We start from the raw sequence: 25,591 nt of genomic DNA on the forward strand, positions 1-25,591 counted from the left end.
CTTTCCTAGAATCTTATGGCAAGGGCCTTATATGACAATGTCCCAGAGTGTGCCGAGGAACTGGCCTTTCGCAAGGGAGACATCCTGACCGTCATAGAGCAGAATACAGGGGGACTGGAAGGATGGTGGCTGTGCTCCTTACATGGTCGACAAGGCATTGTCCCAGGCAACCGGGTGAAGCTTCTGATTGGTCCTGTGCAGGAGACCACCTCCAGTCACGACCAGCCTGCCTCTGGACTGATGCAGCAGACCTTTGGCCAACAGAAGCTCTATCAAGTGCCAAACCCACAGGCTGCTCCCCGAGACACCATCTACCAAGTGCCACCTTCCTACCAAAATCAGGGAATTTACCAAGTCCCCACTGGCCATGGCACCCAAGAACAAGAGGTATATCAGGTGCCACCATCAGTGCAGAGAAGCATTGGGGGAACCAGTGGGCCCCACGTGGGTAAAAAGGTGAGTAAGTCACTAACTAAATCTTTGTTCCTACTTATTTTTTTTTCCCATTGCACTTGGAGCATTTGGAAATGTTCCCAAAATAATAACTTGAAGCTGCCAAGAAGTAGATATAACCAATACCTTAGCTCAGGTATCATGTATGCATGATTTTGCCATTCATCCATTATTCAGCAAAACCTCTTTGAACTACCACGTGCTGAGTATGGTTGATTTCCAGCCCTCCTAAGTTCCTGTGTCATCCTGGGTTACATGGGTTGTTAAACTGTTTCTCTCCATCTTTCTCACACATTAGCTTCTAAGCCTTCATTCTGTGCTCAAATAGTTTCCTATCTTTTCTGTTTCTTCATGGAGTGGAACAGACACCAAATCTCATACAAGCCTGATGATGCAACAAGGATCCTCCCTTGGCCAAAAGCTGAATCATGACCTCGGTGGCCTGGCTGAACAAGGAACCCACCCAAAGTAGTGAGAGTGAGGAAACTGGGAGTAGGTCATGCTGACCAACTCATTCTGTAGAGCTGTCAGCTTAGTTTGACTCATTTAAAATGCATAGATACTAGTGGAATTGGAATGAAGCTGTCCTCCTGTCCTTCAAGTCATTCTTATAATAATGCCTGAGGCAGTGGGTGAAAACAGTGGAACTTGGATATTTAAGAAGAAATTAATTTAAAAATACAGTGTGGGGGGCTCTGCAACACCCTGTATAATCCCAAATACTTTAGCAATTTGAGGTCAATAGAAATTCACTAATTGAACAATGAATGTTGAGCACCTAATATATTTTTGATGCTTGTGATACAGTGATTAATTAAAGATAAACAAAGCCCTGGTGATGCTTACATTGCCGTGGGGGAGACGGAAGCAACCAAGAGAATGCTAGGTGGGGACACGTGCTATCAGGAAAATAATGTCAGTGGACTGATCGGGGTAATATCCACAACCAACATGATGCTTATGTGAACATCACAAGGGAGGGATTTCCTCTTTCATTTACTGGCAAATTCCAATGGGTCCTGCAAGGTTTGGTATTAGGAATGAACCAATTTAACTGGGTAAGAAGATATCCCTGAATTACAAGAGGAAAGATGCAATTACATAACCAGAAAGAGCTTGTTGACCCTTAGAACACTAGCTATAGATCTGCCCTGTCCCAAGTAAATCTAATATGAAGTCTGATCTTACAAACCTCTGTAAATTAGGGAGTATCTATTTGATGCTATTAGAATCCTCGGTTGAAAAAACAAAGGATTCCTTTAAACAACGAAAGCACGAATGCATTTTTGGGTACATGGAGAGAGGCAGCCTAGAGACCCAGGATCAGGATAGTGCCGAAAACCCTTGGTGTTTGGCAGGGGATGTGCCAGGGCCACCCTCCTGCCCTCCCCATCCTGGCCATGTCACCACCCCAGACCCTGACTGTGCGGGTGGATTCCTTTAAACAACCAAAGCACTAATGCATTTTTGAATCACCTTTTATATAAAAAGCATGTTTTACAAAATACTTCTCAAGAGCACACATGTGGCATGAGCTGAGTGTATGTTCCTTAAGAGGGATTCCTCAAGGGTGGTGCACAGCTTTTAGACTTGTACTGCCCATGACAACGATGCCGGCCTAGAGGTGATAAACTGACCTGTGGCTTTTCAGTCTTCCTTGTCCTGGGAATTGTAGATTCAAAGGGAAAACGAAACCTGGCCTCTATCTCCAGAGGGGAAAAAAACAGTTGAAAGGTGTAACTATAAATAAATAACTTCTCTCATTCTTAGTCCTGGTTGTTTGCACCTTAAAAATAGCTCTCCCACATCTGAGCCAGTGAGGCAGATGGGGAGGCCAGAACAGGAAATGCTTGGCGGAGAGGTGGTGGGCTCTAAACTTTCATCACGGTTGACTTTGGCAGGAAGGTAGTGTGTTTTCCTTTTTAGACCCAACCTTTTCAGCTCCAAGTGGGAGAAGCCTAAGCCTTCAGACTTCTTCCCCTTGTGTCTGCTGGGACTGCCCTGCAGGCTTTCCCCATGGCTCCCTGTCCTTCCAGAGGGCAGAAATTTGGACTCATCTTCCCTTGGATTGATGTCAAAGGGCTTGGGTGCTGGGGTGACCCTCAGGCACTCACATTCCATGTTTTGTTTTACTTTAAGTCTACACTCAGTAGAACATTTTCTGTTTAGCAAAAGGTAGATGAGTCCTGCAGGAGGAAATCAGCTTCTGAAAATGCCCTGTGCCAGCCCTTCCAGGAGTTGCAGCCAGGGCTGAAGAGTAGGTCATGCCTGAAGCATCACACAGTCGGGGTCTGGGGTAGTGACATGGCCAGGATGGGGAGGGCAAGAGGGTGGCCCTGGCACCTTCCCTGCCAAATACCAAGGGCTTCTCCACAGTATCCTGATCCTGGGTCTCTAGGCTGCCTCTCTCCATGTACCCGAGACCAGTGGTTCACACCCGTGGGAGTGTGGTTGCCTCTTCCTTTCTTTTCACTCCCTTCCTCACTTCTCTTCTCTCTCTCTCTCTCTCTCTCTCTCTCTCTCCCCCCCTCGCCGTCCTTCCCTCCTTCCCTCTTCCTTCTTTCCTCCTTTCCTCTGTTCCTTCCTTTCTTTCATAGTGGAGATGGCTTATCTGCTAGGAGGTGATTTTAGCCTTCCTGGCAATTGCAACTGCTTTAAAATACATCTGTCAACATCTTCCTGGGTATAGGATATTCTCAGTGGGTGGGAATCGTTTTAATGACTTAAGCCTAGGCCCTAAGCGATAATCCCAGCGCACTGGGGATCAGGCGTGGCTTATTCATTTTTCTGAGTTTGCATTTTAGCAGTTTTACTGACTTGCTTAATGAAGCAATTTGCTCATTTTCTCTTTAAATTTTTCATCTGTAAGATACTGGTGAGCCCAGAACTAGATATGCTTGATAGTTTAAGCTATGGTCTTTAAAAGCTCTTGAATAATAAAATGAGGAGACAGTGGAATCTTATTCTGAACCACCAGGGTGGGGTTTAAAAATGTTAATGGGCATAGAATCACCCCTAGAGGTAGGGACAGTGAGTTTAAATGCAGATTCCCAGGTCTTTCCCTCAGAGAAGCTAATCCAGTAGGTCTGGTTTGGAGCCCAGGAATCTGCATCTTATTGAGCTCCTTGCATAGTTTTGGGGGTGGTGGCCTAGGACTAGATCTCGAGAAACATTGTAAAGGGACCATGAAGGAGCTGGGACATGTTCCAATCTGATTATGATTTGGGACTTTCCATAGTTCAAAATTCCCTTGATATTGCTACAGACTGTGGGCTTCAGAAGTTTTATCCAGCACTGCTTTGTTCTACTAATGAATCACTTAAGGAAAAAACAAACAAACAAACAAACAAACCAAAGAGACAGTGAATTCTGCCTTCTATTACTTCAACTTTGCTCTTGGAAAGTCCAACCTCTATCCACCCTCTTTTATCCCCTCCACACTAACTGACATTCATCACTTATTAAATCAGCATTTAGAGAAAGAAATATGTCATAAAATCCCCACCCTTTTAGGAAACAAGCAGACAGTATGAGAACTGTGGAGAGAGTAAGGCCTTCAGGGTTCAGCTGATGCCGGGTTGTTTCTCCATAGCTGTATATCCTTTGTTAAGTTACCGACCATCTCTAAGCCTTGGTTTCTTCATCTGTTTTATGGGAACGATCCTAACTACTTCATAGGGCTGTCATGATAATTAAATGGAAGTATACATAGAAGGTCCCTGACTCAGTGCTTAGCATGGCAGGGTCTTAAAAGAATGCATTCCCTTCACCTTGCGTTTCCTTTCTCAGAGTTTATTTTCTACTACATCAGCCCTGTTGTGTTTCTTACTACACACCGAAGGTACAAGTGCTTTCTTGCTAACACATATGCTGTGCTTTCTGAGTGTGTGGCTTTCTCTTTGGTTCTATAAGAATTCTGCAAAGCATGGAAAAAAAACTCTCCAAGTTATCTGAAAACCATATACGCTGACACCTTTACTTAATTTCATTGGTCGTTTTCACTCTGGGTTTTATGCACAGGGCCGTTTTATCCATTAGGCATTGTAGGCAACATGCCCAGTGCCTATAAGAATGTTTGAGAGCTGAATAAAAGATCTTTTGGCTCCAAAATATGAAACACAAAAACTGCAAAACAGAAACTAATAAACATTTAGGCCAATGTCTAGGAAACCATATTATGTCTACCCCATTAATTGTTCTATTTAGGGCTCATAACTATTTCATCATATTAGAAAATAATATGTAGGTTATATTTTTCTCACTTTGCAAAGATTTCTAAATATGCATCGTGATTGCCAAGAACCCATAGGCAATCCTAAATTAAATGAGTTACTCATAGTCAAATAATTTGAAAAGCTGAATTATAAAAGAAGAAAAAAGTTTTCAATTTTTAACAGCAAAAGTTCTACTTAATATGGGATTATGGTTTGGGGTAAATGAAACCTACAAATGTTCAAAACCAAAAGCCTAAAAAGATCTAAAATCGTCTCATTTCTCTGCTTCAAAGATCAGTGAAATTGTCACCTGAGCTCATTCATTTCACGGTTGATCTGCATGGGAAATTATGTGTGCTTCTCTGATTATTCTTTGGATGTGTCGCTTTTATTCTAACTGCTGGAACTATTTGTTGTACCTCTTTCTGAAGATCAGTTTGGGGCTAAATTACAAGCTCCATCAACGCAGGGGCCATGGCTGCCTCCTGACTGCTTATAGGCTAAGCACTTGGTAGAGCATCAGCCCACAGATAGCAGCCCAGTGAACCAATGAACAAGGTGGAAGCGAGAATCAAAGTGTTAAATTAGAGTTAACCTTTAATTAACTGAAAGGTGGTTCTGATCTTATCACACATCCACCCTCACACGCTGCTGCTCCAATCCCATGGTCCAGCTTATTGCCATCTGGTATGAGAGGTGTCAGATTATATGCAGTCACTTCCCTCGCTGAAGGACCTTTCAGAATGTCACTGCCTGTGTGCTCTAAGCGTAATTAATCATACACAATAAATGAGTACCTTGAAGCAAAGCATGAGTGATATAAAGTTGGGCTTATCTGAGAGTTTAACTTCTGTGCATTTTGCCCAATTTAGACAAGATTAGTTAACTCCTCTGTGGTCACCTAAGGAGGAAAACTAGCCTTTTTTTTTTTTTTTTTTTTTTTGAATCAGGGTCTCGCTCTGTCACCCAGGCTGAAGTGCGGTGGCGCCATCTTGGCTTACTGCAACTTCCGGCTCCTGGGTTCAAGCGATTCTCATGCCTCAGGCTGCTAGCTGGGACTACAGGCATGCGTTACCAAGCCTGGCTAATTTTTGCGCTTTTAGTAGAGATGGTGTTTTGCCCCATTGGCCAGGCTGTTCTTGAACTCCTGGCCTCAAGTGATATGCCTGCTTCAGGTTCCCAGAGTGCTGGGATTAATAGGCATAAGCCACTGTGCCCGGCCTGACTTTTTCCTCTGAGGAGCAGAACTTCCTTTCCATATGTTATGATTTACCTAGAATGCCTTTCCCGTCTATTCTCCCAGTGAACTCCTATCCATTCTTTAAAACCCACTCCAAGGTTCATCCCCTTCATGAAGCTTCCTCTCTGCAACCCAGCAGTTTCTTCCTTCTCTATGGTCCCAGAATATGTTGTATATTTCACTGATCTCAAGGGCTCCTTAAAAATGGAATGGTCTGCCATAGCAATGCGTGTGATGGTCTAGACTGGGGTAAGTATTGCTTTGAGGTGGCACTTGGAAAACTCAAGTAATATTCAGATTTACCAAGATCCTATGACATCATCTTTAAGGACCATTTTCTACCTTCCAAAATGGGTCACAGCCAAATGTTGGCAGGAAATGATTCAAAGGTTTTAGCCAGGTCTTCCAGGCTCATTCCTGAAAGGTAATGTAAGAAACAGAAATAGATTAGCTACAATGTTTGTACCTTCCTAGACACTGAGTCATCACAAATTACACACATACACGTACATACACATACACACACACACACACGCAGACACCCATAAGCTGTTGGCTAAGGAACAAGGACTTCCCTTATTGGAATTTGAGGCATTGTGAAATCTGGTTGCCCAGAGTGTCACTCAGATACTAGCCAACTAAGTACTATATATTAGCTGCATGACTTGTCTAACAACAAGCAAAAAATAGGTTTAGAGGAAATGAAAGCTTCCAGAAAAGTTAAACTCTGACTTCACCTCACTTTCGCCTATTCCCTGCCTATACACACACAAAATACACACACACCCAAAAAAATACTTCTAGGGCAGAGGGTACTTCAGTTTCTTCATTTATAAATCAGTAAAATACAACTATGTTCCAGAATTGTACGTTTCTACATAAAGATAATCCTAATTTAAATGAATTGTTTGCCTCGATACATGGTTTTCGGGGCTATGCAGAGAACTGAACTTGCCATCTAAAATGTCACCCCTGAAGTTTCAAGATACATTTTAATACTACACAAAACTGGAGGTCGTTCAGCACTTGAAGGGCAGGACTTTATGAGCTCACTTTGCAAATGAGAAGTATCTTTTCTCAGACAAGTCACCAAAGCCAAAGCAATGAGCAAACTGTAACACCCCTCCTTAAAAATTAACAAAGGTCCTTTTTGTTTGGCCAGTGCCAAAGCCTTCAAACTCAGTTGCACTTCGTTCTAAAGTTTATAGATAATGCATATTTCTAAGAGTGCATTAGTAACTTCTTATAAACCCACACCAAAGCAAACAGAGGTTAACCCTCGTTTTTCAATGATTTCATGCTAAGTGACTGTGCTTATCAGAGTGAAGAGGTAAGAGGCTGCTTTAATATGACGTCTGGCTAAGTAGGAGAACACTGTATTTGTGAGAGAGAGAGAGAACAGAATAAGTTTATTTATTTAATTTCATGATAAAACAAACAATATTGGTTGAACACATCTTTTTTTGAGACAAAGTTTCACTCTTGTTGTCCAGGCTGGAGTGCAATGGTGCAATCTCGGCTCACTGCAACTTCTGCCTCCCGGGTTCAAGTGATTCTCCTGTCTCAGCCTCCTGAGTAGCTGGGATTACAGGTGCCCACCACCACGCCGGCTAATTTTTGCATTTTTAGTAGAGATGAGGTTTCATCATATTGGTCAGGGCTGGTCTTGAACTCCTGACCTCAGGTGATCTGCCCACGTCGGCCTCCCAAAGTGCTGGGACTACAGACATGAGCCACCGCACCCGGCCTGGTTGTACAAATCTTTAAAAAAAGACTTGCTTGAATACATCATGCAAAATGCAGAACTAGAAACGGTCAGCAATCAAAAGCACTTCATTCTAACTAACTGTGCCTTAAACGTTGTCAAGATAACTTCTAGAGAGACGTGCTGCTCCTGTTTAAAGTGTGTCAGTGCCACTCACATAGGACAATGTGTGTTCCTCAAAAGTCGGATGTAGGCCGGGCGCGGTGGCGCATGCCTGTAATTCCAGCACTTTGGAAGGCCGAGGTGGGTGGATCACCCGAGGTCAGGAGTTCGCAACCAGCCTGACCAATATCATGAAACCCCGTCTCCACTAAATACAAAAAAATTAGCCGGGCATGGTGGTGCATGCCTGTTAATCCAAGTTACTTGGGAAGCTGAGACAGGAGAATCTCTTGTACCTGGGAGGCAGAGGTTGCAGTGAGCTGAGATCACGCCATTGCACTCCAGCCTGGGCAGCAAGAGCAAAACTCCTTCTCAAAAAAAAAAAAAAAAAAAAAAGTAGGATGTAACTCCAGTAACATTTGAAGAGTACCAAGGAGTCCTCTCTTTAAAGGGATTCCATAGTATATCAGTTTTTTGAAGCAAAGAAGCCTTTAGCAATGCCACAATCACCTCTGATTTATTTGATTAATTTTTGTAATACTTGGTTTTCTTAAAGCATGGCACACTTAAACCAGTTATTTATTGGATGAGTTTTTGTTTTCAAAGTCACCACCAATTGAATGTGCAGCCTTCACTGGTGTCATTACCCCGTGCTTCCATCTCATTTTGCAAGATAGTTTTAGAACCAAAGTGGGAGTGACCCCAAGGCAGCTTGAACCTTGGCTCCGTATCAGGGATCCTAGAGAGGTACTGCCACCTGATCCTCTCCACAGCCTCGTGAGGTGCACCTCACAGCGTTCACTGTTCAGAGGAGGGAACTGAGGTCTGAGAAGGAAATTCACTTGCTGAAGTTAACTTGCTGCCTCCAGTGAGAGGATTGATATTTGAGCCCACGTCTGTCTGACTCCAATGCTAATGATTTTTACATCCCGGCTGAAGGATGATGTTGCCAGGCCCTTAAAGAAGAAGGCGTATTTGGACACCTCATTAGCAATTTGGGTGCTAAATCATACCCTGTTGGCAGGATGAATTAAAGTTGCTGCCCAGGGCTCCCACCTCAGGTCCAGGGAGTAGCCTCAATGCTGAGGGAATCCGAATTAAGGAGCATGGAAGTTCCTCCCACCCAGCTGTAGTGGGCAGCTTCAGAGTGGGCTGATCCAGGAGTCCCGAGCAGGTCACTAGGGTGATGTCTAGACTCCAGTACCACTGAGAACGTTGCTATGTTGGCTTTCTCTGCCACATGGAAAGACTACCTTTTTTCTTTTTTTTTCTTTTTTCTTCTTTTTGAGACAGAGCCTCGCTCTGTTGCCCAGGCTGGAGTGCAGTGGCGCAATCTCGGCTCACCACAACCTCCACCTCCTGGGTTCAAGTGATTCTCTTGCCTTAGCCTCTCGAGTAGCTGGGACTATGGATGTGCACCACCATGCCTGGCTAATTTTTGTATTTTTATTAGAGATGAAGTTTCACCACGTTGGCCAGGCTGGTCTCGAACTCCTGACCTCGTGATCTACCCACGTCGGCCTCTCAAAGTGCTGGGATTATAGGCGTGAGCCACCACGCCTGGCCTAAGACTGTCTTTCCAAATGACTTCAAATTCCTCCAAATGGGTAACTTCATTTAACCAGGTGGGGGCACCTCCCAAAACACAAGTTACCCAGTTTTCAAGTTGTGGCTGTCATATAAGGAAGTAACTTTTTTAAAGAGAATTTACTTGTGAAATTAGGAAAGTAGTAGATTTCTGGAAAATGTCTAACATGTATTGCTAGTGTAGGCCGCAGGGCATTGAGAAAGGTGTACCGCTGCACTGCTGGCCCAGCTAACCAACGGTCTCCTCCACTTCTCTGTCATTAATAGCCTGAGTAACTAACTCCACTTGAGTTCCCTCAACTGTGAAATGGCAAGTGACGCTCGATTATCTCTAATGATCTTTGCTAAAATTTTATGATGCAGATATCTTTATCTGATTCTTTCTCAGAATCACTTTAACAGTTTAATAAAAATGGCCTGACATCAAGAGTCTTTTTTTTTTTAAAGAAAAGATACTCAAGCATTGATTATAAATTTCAACTTGACCCTTAAGTTTTTGCAGATTTTTCCCACTCTTCCTTTAGGATCCAGCCCACCATCCCATCCAGAACCACAGTGCACTTTGGAAGACAGAGCTGTGTCAAAAGACAGCAGGAGCAGGCAGGGACACAAGGAGGCAGGGGCTGGAGTGTGCTGAGCCAGTGAGAATCAGTCTTCGACAGACCCAGGTCTTGTACCCAAAAAAACTTCCAGAGTTCCCCACTAAGGAGCACCCTCATCCCTGTTTTGTTACCAAGAGCTAAGAAAGCACTTCATCCTGGAACTCATTGTTTTCTGCCCATTTTCCCCCATTTAATCCTATTGGATTTTGCAGAAGACATTTTAGGCCTGGTGTCTCTGGACACGACAACCACCTTCAGAGCAGGCACCGAGTTCTGCCTCATGAGTGGTTGGCCTCATCAGCTACTGCCTCTCTTCTTCCAGCGAAACCATGAGAGTTCTCCTATTTAGGAGGAAATGATACCAATCGGCATTTGGATCCCAAAATTCTCATCTCTCAACTCCTCTCCGTAGTCCCATTCCCCTTAGGGCAGTCTGTGGGCATCTCTCTAAAATCCATTTCCCAGTGTAGATGTAGTGCTCAGTGTCCTGTTGAATTTATTTGGACATCAGAAGAGCCAAAATACCTGTGCTTTTTTATAGTTTTCATTCAAAGAACGTTTCAGTCCATGAGACAGAAAAAAAAAAATGGCTTTGCTGTATCCAGCTTGTCACAGGCTTGTATTTGGCATTGTTCTGAGAAAGACCTCAACCACTTGTGAAACCCAGACGTCATTTCCCGTCGTGTTCTTTCATGTTAAATGCTCCTAGCTGCTCACTGGTGCTTGGTCACTCTATAACTAAATATTGCTTTAGCACTTGCTACACAAAGAGCTTCCTGAAAGCAGCAGGGGAGACATGCTAGGGGCTTAACAATCGGGCACTGTTTCCATTGAGCGGGTTTGCTGCCCAATGCTGTGTCAAATGAAAGTGACCCAAGAGCGCCACTGCTCCACTTCTGAGCGTCCAGTTGTGACTGTTTCCTCGCTGGGGAAAGAAGCTGGCTGTGATTTAGATGTGGCTAGCAAAAGGTTTGCTTCCGGCATAAAATCAGGCATCAGAACGACTTCGAAAGAAAGTAAATCACCTCCCCAAAATACATGGGAAAAAAACTTCATGAGCACAAGGGAAAGGTTAACCACGGACACAGCTTACGAGGGTATATTTTTAAGGCCAGACTCAGTTTTCATTATATTGTTGCTATGCAAGTAAATAAATGAGCTCACTGCTACACCCAAGCTGGGCAGAACAAATTTACAGAGAATTAATAAACCCAGGGTAGGCAACATGTGGCTTTTCCTCTGGTCGTAGAGAAGCAACTAGTACTCTTGGATTTGAAACAGGCAAACCTCTGTAGCTTTAGTTTCTGAAAACTGGATCCCAGTTCTTATGGGCAGGCAGTGATAATGGTAATGTTTCTTTTCCTCGGGTTTTCTTTAAAGGGAAGGGATCAAATAGTTCATTTAAGACAAAGAGGTTATTATAAAGTCTAATAAATACTGTGGTAGCTCTGTTAATGCTTTTCAAGGGCATTTAAGTGAAAGAAGTCCTTTCCAACAGGCAGTTTTGGAAAGCTAAACACTCTTGTTAATTCATGAAACACAAAGAGAGATAATATAAATAAATCAGGGGCTGGGGAGGAATTAGAGATAGACAGGAAGCAGTCAAATTTTACTTCGCACATATGCCAAGAAAAGTGCAAATACATGGCTGTTAATCAGTAAAACATACTTTTAAATTCAGAGAATCATAGGTACTATGAATGGTGAGGTTATAAATCTGTAATCATTATGGCACATGGACACTTTTTAACTTCTCACCAATTACCCATTGTTATTTCCTGAGCACTTCCTGGGTTACCTAGCTCCTCACTAGGCCTTAGGGAAGGACACAGAAGCTGATTCCACACATTACTGCTCTACTAAATTCATGGGTAAACTCCACTGGCCAATAATCAAGGCATTATCTATATTGGAGGCAAACAATTGCACAATTCAGGCTATTTGTAATGTTGCCTTGAATTGTAGAGACTTAGAGAATCATGGGACATAGACTCTAGAACAGGTCTGTGTCCCATCATTCTCTTAGAAGAAAACCTTTCAAGTACTATTTCTTATTGTTTTTTAAAATCTTGTTAAAATGACAAAATTTATATATTTTTATAATTTTTAAATTTTTGATGCATACAAAGATAGATACAGATAGATAGATAATGTAGAAGTATAAATAATATTAAGTCACTAGAGCATGATCAACTAGCGAAGTTACCCAGTCTTCTCTCCATCCCATCTCTCTGTCTCTCATCCACTCCACCCAATTCTTCCTTTCAAAGAGTAGGATTTTTCTGCTTCATTTTTTTACTGCTTTGTTCTTACTTAGGGTTGCTGGAAGCACATGGAAGGAGGGAAATAGTTAAAACAAGGCAGTGTTGGGAGGGGAGCGATGAGAAGTCATGATAAGTAGGTGGATGACCCACAGGGCTGGCATCAGAAGGAAACATAGCAAAACATGGTGGATATGAGGATTGCTGTGGAGAGAAGGATTGGCCTTTGTGAGTGACAGCCGTCTGCTCCCTTCCCACTTCCCTTAGTGCTCCATTGAGCTAGCAGCACGTAGCTGAGAAGCTGAAGTTCTCCTGACCACATGGCCTTTGCTGCCACTGCTCTGCCCCATCCCAGGCACCTAGCCAGCTCTGCATTAAGGAGGTGAAGTGGATGCCCAAGGAAAGAAGTGCCCCCAAGGAGACTTGCTGAGACCTTGAACAAGTGACACAATGTGAGCAGAAGTTGTCTTGATAGAAAATGCTTTGTTTCTAGGCATTCCAGAGAGATGGGCAAGTGTCCTACTTCTTGGCAAGATCCTCTAAACAAACCCAGCTTGTGAACCTCCCCTGAAAAGATCTCATCTGATGAGCATTTTAATAAAGTGTCCTGAGTTTGGAGCCTTGCCATCTTTCTCTTGGATAAATATCTTTATCTCCTAGACTTGGAAAAACACATTTTCTCCTAGGGTTTCCCATTGGTGCGTCTTGAGCTGCTCTGGTGATAACCGTAATAATGCCAATACTGATATGAACAGCAGAAAACAGTAACCCAAAGAACTCTACAGATGATCATCAAGGACCACTGTTTCTTACCCATTTGCTGCTTCGGTTTGAAATTCTCACGGCCTCTTACATCTCACTTTGAGCACTATACATTCCTAAAGATTAATTTCTTTCTATCTGACTTAAATTTAGGAATGATTAAAACATGATTAATGTTTTCTCCCATGATTTGATCATAAAACATTTTGAAAGGAAACAGCCTTGAGATCTGTGATTACTAAGACATACATAACATTCTTATCGCATTAGAAAGCAAGAATGGACTGTTGCTTGTCTTGTTCCTCTTGTCTTGTCCCCTGAATTCCTGTTCATCTTTGATTGTATGTGGGACATCGCATTTTTAATACATTTGTAGAAATAATGTGAAGCCTATAAAGATGTTTTCTGCCTCCAGAGAGAATTTTCTTTCCTTCTGCCAGCCTCATAGGCAAGCATCCATCTGATTCCATGCTTTGAGATGTTCTGGCAACCCTGATGTCTTCAGCCTGTGCAAGGGTGGGTTTACTTCCACTTAATCCTTATTTTGGATACGGTCCTTAGGGTTCCAACCCAAAGTCGGTGGTGGTTTGGGGTCCCTACTTTGGTGAGCCCTATATAGTTCAATGTTCCCCCTTACCCAAAGCAGCTGTAGAAAACCCAACACAGTCTCCCGGGCACCTGTTTCAGATCAGCAAAAAATAGCACATGCCCCCAAGGAAAAGCAATCTAACCTCTATTAATTCTTCTCCCAAAGTTTGACCTAGTTATTATCCTTTAACTCTTGACACTATTAAGGAGATCTTTTCTAGCTCTTCTTCATTTTTCTAAATTGTCTTCAGCAAGATGGTTAATTCAATTACCTAGTTCATGATTTCTGGAAGTCAAAGTCGAAAGGTAAAATCTATATAGCCTAGGTGACAATTACAATAACAACAGCTAAGGCTTATTATGGCTTTATGCCAGGTACTTTATGTACCTGATCTCATTTAATACTCATATAGCCTGTGAGGGAAGTATAATTTCTATTTTACTTATGAGAAAATAGGCTTAGAATGGAACCTTGGTTCTCATAGCTTGCGAGTGGTAGAACCGGGATTTAGATCCAGCTCTGCCTGAGTCCAGCTTCTGTTTGTCAGTCACTTCCCTCTTCAGACCTAATTCTTCCAATAAGCAACAGAAAAAGACCCAGTGGGGCCATGGCCTCTGGCACACAGCTTCTCATGAACGAGCCTATCACACATCCCCAGAACTAAAGCAAGCGTATGTTCCTTCTGATGTCAAGGTAAAAAGCAGGGTTTGTTTTGGTTTTTCTTTTCCAAAACACTCCCCCACATGTTTCTGGCTTGTGGTTAAGAAGAACCCAGGTGTTCATGTCACATACGAGCTCAACTGGGGAAAAGGAAACCATCCAGCAGCCCTCCTTGCCCTCCAATAGTGGCTTCACCCAATCTGAGGTGCATTCTTCTACAGTTTCTGATTTCTCAACTTCACCTAACATTCCCTTGCCTTCTTGGCTCCCTCTCTTGCCCAATACTACCATGCATGGCTGATAGGGCACCGTTCTGCCCCGTATCCCATGGGTTCTACTTAACCCAGAGCTGGCTTACCTGGAAACCAAGCTTATTCTATATTGGCAGACCTCACGCCATCTTGCTTAAAAGCCTTCAGTTTTCCTTTGGTTGATTAATGTATCACTCAATAGAGTTATGCAAGATCTACTGGGCTGGACACTGTACTAGGCCCTGTGGTTTATATTTAAATGAAGAAGGAATGATCTTTGACTTTAAAATGCTGGAAGAAGAGATGAGATGCATCGAGACCGTCAAACCACAAGTGATTAAGTGCCATTAGAGATGTGTGGATCACTGGCTCAGGGAGTTCCAAGGACAGAGACATATTATCTGTTTGAGAAGGGCTTGATAGGGGGAAAAACATTCAGCCAGGCCTTGAAAATCAATTCAAGTTTGAATATGAGGAAAGAAAGAAGAGCGTCTCAGACAAGGACACGGCATGGATGAAGACACGGAGGTGTGGGCGTGCAGGGCATCTGTGGAAATGGACAGCTGAGTTCTCGCCGAGGAAGGGAGTTGGTGCAGAGCATGGGGACCCTGCCTTCAGAGGATTTCCAAGAGGAAGGAGGGCAAAAATACACAGATGAAGGCAAAGACTGGCAGCCCAGAGGCCAAAGACATGTTTAGTTTGGCCAAGACACTGTTTTTAAAATTTAAGCCAATTTTGAAAACCAGGTTTCACATAAAATTCCGAATTTCTGGCTTCTCCTGAAAACATGAAAGATCTGGCAACATAAGGCACAATGACTTCCTCCTTTCAGTAGCAGGGGGTTCTGTCTCCCCAGCACCCAAGCCTGGCTTGTTTCTTCCCTACACCCTACTTGCTCAGTCCTCGAGCATCTGACTATAGGACCCTTGCTCTGCTATAGGTACCAGCTCAGGGAACACAGATGCAGAAACATCAGAAAGAACCCTAAGGGCCTCTCATCCAGCTTGCTGACTGTCATCATGTTGGTTCTCAGACCTCCCTATCCCTCTCTGCTACCCAAACACAGACCCTCTTTAAAATTTCAGCATGCATGGCTTTCAAAATTATGAGGCATGAAAGTGTCAAAAGCATCTCCAAAAACTCATGCCGCCAGGATCTGAGACTCAAAACAGTGTGGATCAAACACCATCAAAGTGTGGGGCGGGGCAATCCGAGTTTGTTTTCTTGTTTTTATGTAAGCAGATTAATTAGAAAACTAACATAACGCCAGTCTTTGGGCTTTTGATCCTACCCTGCCGGGATCCAGACTTGGAGATGTATTAAATGGATTCTTCTTTTTCTAAGTGTCTGCAATCTGCCCTTCTTGACTTCATAGCTCTTCTCAAAGTCTCTGTCTTGGACCCTCCTGTTAGTTACGGAGAATGGCATACTAATATCTGAGAAAGGTTGAATTCCTCCTAGGGACAGAAAATCCACATACGGAAAGTGCAAATCCTGTGCCGAGTAATCACTAAAATAGTTGCAGTAGCTTTGGGTCATAGAGCCCCAGGAGACCTCACAATTTAGACCCCTTCCTGGCAACACTAATGAATTAAGAGGTCAGTTTGGTAATTCCAAAGGCTAAGCCTTTGTAACTATAAATAAATACATAGAATGAAAGGAATGTAGGAAAAAAAAAAAAAAGCAAACAGAGGGGGAAAGGAAATGAAAACCTGACTTGATTTCATTGAGAAAATTAGTTTAAAAATGCCCTTTGTGTAGCAATTCCTTTAATGCCTCACCGAACAAATGCCTAGGAGAATTCTTCCAAACTTGAGGTCCCCTTAACCAGACCTTGGCGTGCCTCTTAGACTGAAGTTCGGCAGTTCTGGGAGGTGGAATGAGGAGAGATCGTAGGAAGGTTTTTGTGTACTTATGTCAAGCAGCAAGAAAAAGCCTTAATGAACCACAAAACTGGAGACTTTGTAAGGTACAGCTCAGTCAGCACTTTTCCTCTGAGGAGAGAACACACAATTGGCATGAAAGTGACCCAAGCAACAGGTCGAGGCAGAGAATGTCCAAAAGTAGAATACTTCCAGCTCCCTGATCTTCCATACGTCACAATGCGGATTGCTGCACTGGACTTGTCTGACCAGATGCAAAATGCTGGTCCCATTTAAATGCCATTTGTGGACCAACGTGAATTAGATGGTAATGTCAGGAAGGCTGGAGGGGGGCAGGGGCTGCTGTATCTAGTTGGCTTTTTCCCCCTGTGGTTTTCACCATCTGTTTCTTTGAATGCATAAACAAGGAAAATGACTGGTTTGGAATGCAGAGTTTTAAAAAACCAGATGACCACAGGCATCCTCTAAATGAGAAAGAGAGAGCAAGTTGGGGTTCTGTGACATTTGTCAGGAAGTGAAATGTTAAATACCGGGAAGCATTGGCGCTCTCTGCCAGGGAAGATCCACAAAGGCAAGGAAACACTTTGGCGGTGACCCTGCCTTCCTTTTCTGAGGTCGTGCTATGTGTTTATATGTCACGTAGTGCTATTTTCAGACACCAATGCCACCCACTCTAGCTCCCAGCCCCCTTCTGGGTTTTTTGTTTGTTTGTTTGTTTTGTTTGGTTTTGAGACAGTCTCTCTCTGTCGCCCAGGCTGGAGTGCGGTGGCGCAATCTTGGCTTACTGCAAGCTCCACCTCCCAGGTTCATGCCATTCTCCTGCCTCAGCCTCCCCTACAGGCGCCCGCCACCACGCCCGGGTAATGTTGTGTATTTTTAGTAGAGACGGGGTTTCACCGTGTTAGCCAGGATGGTCTCAATCTCCTGACCTTGTGATCCATGCGCCTTGGCCTCCCAAAGTGCTGGGATTACAGGTGTGAGCCAGCATACCTGGCCTGTTTGTTTGTTTGTTTATTGAGATGGAGTTTCACTCTTTTTGCACAGATCTGGAGTGCAGTGGCACAATCTCAGCTCACTGCAACCTCCGCCTCTTGGATTCAAGTGATTCTCCTGCCTCAGCCTCCCAAAGTGCTAGGATTACAGGCATGAGCCACTGCGCCCCTGCGCCCGACATGCCCCCTTCTGTTTTTTAAACGAAAGAGGAACAGTTAAGTTGGACTTCAGCATAACCAGCCTTGGTTTTCCATTAGCATTATTGCTAAGTTGGCAACGTTGGATAAAATCCACTCTTGGAAACTTTTAAGCTGAACAAAAGCTGCACTATGAGCAGGTGCTATGATAAAGCCAAAACAGTCCTCTAAGTAGAGGGGCTGGTGAAATAGACTAAGGGGAGATCTTCATTTCTCTCCTGGACAATAGTGAGTATAAAAAAAACAATCATATAAGGGCATTAGGAACACAGTGTGTTTTTCTTTAGCAAAGGGCATCCTGCTTTAAAAAGGAAAGTTTGCTATGCACAATACAGTGGCCACTCTATAAAGTGGTTCTGTATGCTCCATGAGGTCCATGCCAACAGACCTCAAAGCAATAGGTTCCTTTTTTAAACCCAAGACAGTGGAGAGACTTAATGGAAATTTTGAGTGCATACTAATCTCCTTTACCTTCACTGCAAGAAATAATCAGTCGTAAGCACTAGGGATTTAAAGCCAAATTGAACTCAGGCATTTTTAGAGCCCCTGGGGAGAAGGGCATTGGTGCATTTGGCTGAGTTCCACCCATTTCAGCATAAGACGGACGTGGAGCATTTTTCACATAGTTTTGTAGGCAGCCTGACGCCAGAGTTTTCACTTCAGAGAAAGGATAACAAGTTGATGGTTTCTTAGGGAACAACCAACTCTTCCTAATTTGCAATGTCTGGTCTCCTCAAAAATGTCGTGGGCAATGCTTGACATGGGCACTGTTAATGACCTGACGGGTGGGGGTTAGGCATAAACAAGACCCTGTGCATTTAGAAGCCCTTGGAGGATTACATATGTTTCCAAATGAGTTAAGTTCAAATAATTTTTTGCTGGTGCTTAGCACACCAATGAAATATGTAGATATGAAAAACAGGAGGCTGTTAGGTAAGATTCATTTTACTGGCACTGGTTCCAGATGCCAGCATCGTGATGAACGCTATTTGACTTCTGACATCCCTTGACGTAGGTACTGTTGGGGATGTTTTCTTTCCTGGTGGAAATGGGAAAATGATTAGAGACCAGAGGTCAGGCGATCTGAACTCTGTTCCCGGTGCCTCCCTGGCTCAGTATTTTGTTTGTTTGATAAGTTAGATCGAAAGCTCCCAGAGGTTTCTAAGGATAGCACAGTTGGAGCATTGGCTTTGTAAAAGTACTCTGGTGAGCTGTGGAATTACAGTTATAATCATCATCATAATGTCCAATGAAGAGGCATACTGAGGAAGGCATGAGAGGAATTTTAAGTGGCTGAACTCTATTTGCATTATTCATTTTACAAATCGTTTCAGAACCCTAAAGCAAATTTCAGTATGCAGTACTTTACATGCAAAATGCTCCTGTAGGACTTTCATAAGTTACACGCAAGTATCCCTTAAAGTATATTTTAGAAATATGCTTACAGTGCATCAACTCTATCTGATGAACTCTGAGATGATCACAAGGAAGGGTGACAGAGATATTTTAGGGATATGTTTCTCATTGGGATTCAAGAGGGATTTAAAATTTTACTAACCTGGGCCAGACGCAGTGGCTCACGCCTATAATCCCTGCACTTTGGGAGGCCGAGGTGGGCAGATCACCTGAGGTCAGGAGTTCGAGACCAGCCTGACCAACATGGTGAAACCCCGTCTCTACTAAAAATACAAAAAAATTAGCTGGGCGTGTTGGCGCGCACCTGTAATCTCAACTACTCAGGAGACTGAAGCAGGAAAATCACTTGAACCAGGGAGGCAGAGGTTGCAGTGAGCTGAGATCGTGCCACTGCACTCTAGCCTGGGCAGCAAGAGCAAAATTCCATCTCAAAAAAAAAAAAAAAAAGTTTACTGACCTGGTGTCCACTTGTCTCCTTCCTGTTGTGTCTTCTTTCTTCAGTTTCTTTCTATCTTTTTATGAGGGAGAGTTGAGGGATGAGTACTTGGTTAGCAGGCAAGGAGATTCAATGACTCAGGCTTGGAAATTTATATCTTTGTGCCTTCTCTCCCACAGGTGATAACCCCCGTAAGGACAGGCCATGGCTACGTATACGAGTACCCATCCCGATACCAAAAGGACGTCTACGATATCCCTCCTTCCCATACCACTCAAGGGGTGCGTACCAGAACAAGGTCACAAGAGGAGAAGAGCTTCTAAGGGTAGTGTTCCTTCAGGGCTGTAGAGAAAATGGAGTTCACAAATTATGTATTAATATACGTCATATAAAGCTTTATTTAGGTTGTCTATCCAGTAGCCACTTTAGCCAATGCTATTTAAATTATGTTTTCTGGATTTGCTTTATCAGGAAATCCTAGTATTTCACCCAAGAGAGCTTATGTTCTACAATTTTACTTCAGAAAGTAGAATTTTTTTTTTTAAGACAAAATCTTACTTTGTTGCTCAGGCTGGAGTGCAGTGGCTCGATCTCAGCTCACTGCAACCTCTGTCACCCAGCCTCAAGCAACTCTCCTGCCTCTGCCTCAGCCTCCCGAGTAGCTGGGACTACAGGTGCACACACCACCATAGCTGACTAATTTTTGTATTTTTGTAGAGACAGGGTTTCACCATGTTGGCCAGGCTGGTTTTGAACTCCTGACCGCAAGTGTTCTGCCCACCTCAGCCTTCCAAAGTGCTGGGATTACAGGCGTGAGCCACCGCGCCCAGCCGGAAAGTAGAAAATTTAAACTACACTTTAAAGTACAGGCAGTGTAGATATTTCACATAAGATCATCTTTTTTTTTTTTTCTTGTTTTGTTTTGTTTTGAGACAGAATCTCGTTCTGTCACCGGGCTGGAGTACAGTGGCACGATCTTGGCTCACTGCAACCTCCACCTCCCGGGTTCAAGCGATTCTCCTGTCTCAGCCTCCCGAGTAGGTGGGACTATAGGTGCGCGTGCCACCACACCCAGCTAATTTTTGTATTTTTAGTAGAGATGGGGTTTTACCATGTTGGCCAGGATGGTCTCGATCTCTTGACCTTGTGATCTGCCCCCCTCAGCCTCCCAAAGTGCTGGGATTACAGGTGTGAGCCACCGCGCCTGGCCAAAATCATTTTTATATTCAGTCTAAGTTAAAAACCACAAAATGTATAAAGAAAAAAAAAAGGTAATCAATTTGTTATAACATGGAGCACTGCTAAAGATCAAGCTTGTACACAACCTGGTAAATAAATCCGTAATTAAGCGCTTAGGAGCATAAAAAATGACAAGTATAAGACATTTCCATTGTGGGTAACTCATGGGTTTCTCTCCAGGTATACGACATCCCTCCCTCATCAGTGAAAGGCCCCGTGTTTTCAGTTCCAGTGGGAGAGATAAAACCTCAAGGGGTGTATGACATCCCGCCTACAAAAGGGGTAAGTGAGTGACTACAAAGCAGCAAAAAGGAGTGTGAGTGTGTGTGCGTCTGTGTGTCGAGGGGCATGGGGTCGGGAGGAGGGTGGGTAAGTAGTTTATTGGAATAAAACAAGAAAGGCAAACCCAAAAGGGGAAAATGTAGTCTTGGTGAGAGTAAAGGAATGAAGCAAAAAAGGAAAGGCTCATTAAAGATAGCTCTAGGGATTTCATATTGAGGAGCCGCAACTAAAAAACATTGGGAGGCCAATAAGGAGAACCCTTTGGCAGGGAAGATAATTAGTTTGGCAAGTACTAATATATATTTGTAGAGGGTTTGTTTTGTTTTGTTATGTTTTGTTTGAGACAGGGTGTCGCTCTGTCACCCAGGCTGGAGTGCAGTGGTGCAATCACAGCTCATTGCAACCTTGACTTCCCAGGCTCAAGCAATCCTCCCACCTCAGTCTCCCAAGTAGCTGCCTCTTACCTCAGCGTCCCAAGTAGCTGTGACCTCAGGTGCATGCCACCATGCCTGGCTAATTTTATTTTTTTGTGGAGACAGCATCTCCCTATGCTGCCCAGGCTGTTTTTTGAACACATGGGCTTAAGTGATCCTATTACCTTGGCCTCCCAAAGTGCTGGGACTACAGGCGTGAGCCACCACGCCTGGCCTGTAGAGGGTTTGACAGTTTTCTCAGTCTGTATGTTTGGGTGAACTCGTTTGACTCACTCTGTTACCCTCTGGGGTATGCCTGCACAGAGCACGGTAATCCCTACTTTACAGACAAGGGGACTGTGTTTCAGACACCTATGCAGCTCATTCAGCATCACACAGCTGGTGTAATAACCGAAGAGACCAGGGGAGACCTCCGGTCTTACTCTGCTGCTCGGCACAGATCAGCAGAGAAAGGATACCCAGGAAGTGGTCAGAAATGTAGGACTGGAACACAGGGGTGAGCAATTTAACCAGCAGGGTTGCACATGCAAGTCTACACCAAGAATATGTGGGTGGAGACACTTGTCAAAGGACAAGGGAAGTGGCAGCAGAATAGCGGGGAACCTTGGAAGTGCCTAACATGGGGGGCGGGGGAAGGCGACCGAAAAAGTGCCAGCAAATAGGACTGAGCACATGGGACCGCATGCTCCCACGAGCCAACACAATAAATAGCATTTCGCTTTCTACTCGCTTTTCAGGTATATGCCATTCCACCCTCTGCTTGCCGGGATGAAGCAGGGCTTAGGGAAAAGGACTATGACTTCCCCCCTCCCATGAGACAAGTTGGAAGGGCAGACCTCAGACCTGAGGGGGTTTATGACATTCCCCCAACCAGCGCCAAGCCAGCAGGAAAGGACCTTCATGTAAAATACAACTGTGACATTCCAGGAGCTGCAGAACCCGTAGCTCGACGGCACCAGAGCCTGTCCCCGAATCACCCACCCCCGCAACTGGGACAGTCAGTGGGCTCTCACAACGACGCATATGATGTCCCCCGAGGCGTTCAGTTTCTTGAGCCACCAGCAGAAACCAGTGAGAAAGCAAACCCCCAAGAAAGGGATGGTGTTTATGATGTCCCTCTGCATAACCCGCCGGACGCTAAAGGCTCTCGGGACTTGGTGGATGGGATCAACCGATTGTCTTTCTCCAGTACAGGCAGCACCCGGAGTAACATGTCCACGTCGTCCACTTCCTCCAAGGAGTCCTCACTGTCAGCCTCCCCAGCTCAGGACAAAAGGCTCTTACTGGATCCAGACACAGCTATCGAGAGACTTCAGCGGCTTCAGCAGGCCCTGGAGATGGGTGTCTCCAGCCTAATGGCACTGGTCACCACCGACTGGCGGTGTTACGGATATATGGAAAGACACATCAATGAGATACGCACGGCGGTGGACAAGGTGGAGCTGTTCCTGAAGGAGTACCTCCACTTTGTTAAGGGAGCTGTTGCAAATGCTGCCTGCCTCCCGGAACTCGTCCTCCACAACAAGATGAAGCGGGAGCTGCAGCGAGTCGAAGATTCCCACCAGATTCTGAGTCAAACCAGCCACGACTTAAATGAGTGCAGCTGGTCCCTGAATATCTTGGCCATCAACAAGCCCCAGAACAAGTGTGACGATCTGGACCGGTTTGTGATGGTGGCAAAGACGGTGCCCGATGACGCCAAGCAGCTCACCACAACCATCAACACCAACGCAGAGGCCCTCTTCAGACCCGGCCCTGGCAGCTTGCATCTGAAGAACGGGCCGGAGAGCATCATGAACTCAACGGAGTACCCACACAGTGGCTCCCAGGGGCAGCTGCTGCATCCTGGTGACCACAAGGCCCAGGCCCACAACAAGGCACTGCCCCCAGGCCTGAGCAAGGAGCAGGCCCCTGACTGTAGCAGCAGTGATGGTTCTGAGAGGAGCTGGATGGATGACTACGATTATGTCCACCTACAGGTAAAACAGCCGAACTCATAAAACACCTACGCTCACTCACATGCAGGGAGCCTGAGACAGATGCCTGTAAGGATGTCGGGTTGGACTACCAAAGGAGAGCACACGATTAGTGTTAATCCACATGGTTCACAAATTGGAGGGAGTGTTGTAGAGTAGGAAGAACGCTGGACTGAGAGTCCTGAGTACTCACTCAGCTCTAGCCCTTTCTCTGACATTTACTGTGTGACCAACTTATTCAACCTCCTTGGGCCTTAATTTCCTCATTTGCAAAATGAATGGTGTAAGGGGCTGGATTAGATCCCATTGATACCTCAGGTAAGAGGAGACTCACCAAGTAGGATAATAGGCCCTCTAATGATATTACCAACTGAGCCTCACCTGGTGCTGAGGGAGGGAGTGGAGAGACAGGATGGAGGCATTGAACATTCACCTTACTCGTTGTCTGACTCTGCACAGTGGGAAATACTGCCTTGGAGCAGAAATCTATAGATGATTTGAGGGAACTGGAAGTGAGAGGTGGACCACATTTAGACCTGCGTTTGGGGGTTTACGGGTTCACATATAATCTATGAGAAAAGAACTCAGAGAAGTAGTACATTTATATAGGAGATTTTAAGGGAATCATGAGTAGCTCTCTGAAAACTGTAAGGTGCCCCAGAAAGCTGGCACCCTATATGGCAATGGGCTTTATTTTTCTGCCACCCCTGTCTAGGGTTCACAGTGCCTCACTGAGCATTTGAGATGTTGCCAAGGCAGTGGAAAATAAAGAGTATTTACTCATCTGTCAATGAAATTGTTAGCATAAGTGAATCACAGTGATGACATAATAATGTTCTTTATGTTGAAAATTAACAGGGTAAGGAGGAGTTCGAGAGGCAACAGAAAGAGCTATTGGAAAAAGAGAATATCATGAAACAAAACAAGATGCAGCTGGAACATCATCAGGTAAGTTCAATCAGAGCAAAAGCTGCTTGGTGTTGGAAAGATTTCCCACCTAGTACTAAGGAGAGTTGTAACTTCAAGAGATTATGATTTCGATTCTTCCAGCTCACTGGCAAGAATCAGCTCTAAAGCACGGAATGGGGTTTAAAAGCAAAGAGAAGGTTTATGACCTTGCTAGTTCATCTGGGTGTACCTGGGTTACATCTAAACAGCAATTTTTTAAAGGCTAAACCTGCGTATCTAACATATGAGGACTACTTGGGTTAAGGCATTTGGTCTCAAGAAACAAGACCCATTCAAGCTAGCCTAAGCAAGCAAGTTTACAGTAAAGTCATAGGAGGGGAATTCAGTAACAGAAAATGAAGATATAGCCAGGTCTGGTGAGGACTAGAACTGTACATTCTCTCTCCTTCATGTACTTCCTTTGCTTTTTTCCTATAAATCTGTTCACCCTCCCCTATTTTCTGGTTTTCTCTGCTTATCTACTCATTTGGCTCCCCTGTAACTTTGCAGAACCCATAAATGGCCACTCAGAACTTCTATAGATGGCTTCTCATCTCAGCTTCCCCTTCTGATGGTTAGCTCCCTTCTCTTGTTCATCAGATTCCTAAGGAAGAGTCTGATTGGGCCATTTTGATTGGGCCATTTCTCTCTCTCTCTCTCTCTCTCTCTCTCTCTCTCTGTGCGTGTGTGTCTCTACCTCTCTCTCGCCAAAAACACAAGCCTATGCTTTGGCTGGCCTTGGTCCAATCTAAGGGTACGAGAGCAGAATTCAATGTTTTCAACATATATCCAGGCCCATCTACTGAGGACTTTGGGCAGGGCATGTTCACTCAAAAGTTGGGTATGAGTAGGGCAGATAATGATGAGTATTGGTAGGACAAGGGCATAAAAATAAAGAGAGATGGATTGAGGATTTATTTGCAAGCCTTTCAAGATGAAATGAAGTGAAATGGCATGTAATGACATTAAATGGCATGCTGTATTTAGGAAATCTGAGTTCTAATCATTTCTGGCCAACCAACTATGTCAAGTGAGGTAACCTCCCCAAGCTTCAGTTACTACTCTATAAAATGGGAAAGTACCCCTTGCCCATCTAATGGTATGACACATTGATGAACATATTTGCATAAAGCCTAAGATATATAAAATATAATCCATTATGATTAAATATCTTGGAATATCACCTTGTACCTGTTTGTTTGCCTTGGCATCTGGCAAGGTAAGATTGCAGGGCTTTGGGGAACTTGTTGAAACCATAGCAATCCCTAAGAAGAAAATGGATTCTAGAAAAGTAAAGCTGG

The 25,591-nt window shown here is 44.2% G+C and overlaps 1 protein-coding gene across 3 annotated transcripts in view; it reads left to right on the plus strand.

The window, feature by feature from the left end:
- NEDD9 (neural precursor cell expressed, developmentally down-regulated 9) overlaps positions 1 to 25,591 on the plus strand; it is a 201,339-nt gene that overhangs the window by 172,145 nt on the left and 3,603 nt on the right. For all 3 annotated transcript variants that reach the window (XM_001088846.5, XM_078000958.1, XM_001089291.5), the window contains 5 exons: positions 10 to 456; positions 19,591 to 19,692; positions 20,831 to 20,932; positions 22,104 to 23,345; positions 24,201 to 24,290. In XM_001088846.5, coding sequence (XP_001088846.3) covers positions 10 to 456; positions 19,591 to 19,692; positions 20,831 to 20,932; positions 22,104 to 23,345; positions 24,201 to 24,290 — 1,983 coding nt within the window. The remainder of the gene's footprint in view (positions 1 to 9; positions 457 to 19,590; positions 19,693 to 20,830; positions 20,933 to 22,103; positions 23,346 to 24,200; positions 24,291 to 25,591) is intronic.

The sequence above is a fragment of the Macaca mulatta genome, chromosome 4, assembly GCF_049350105.2.
Source record: "Macaca mulatta isolate MMU2019108-1 chromosome 4, T2T-MMU8v2.0, whole genome shotgun sequence".
Taxonomy (NCBI): Eukaryota; Metazoa; Chordata; class Mammalia; order Primates; family Cercopithecidae; genus Macaca; species Macaca mulatta.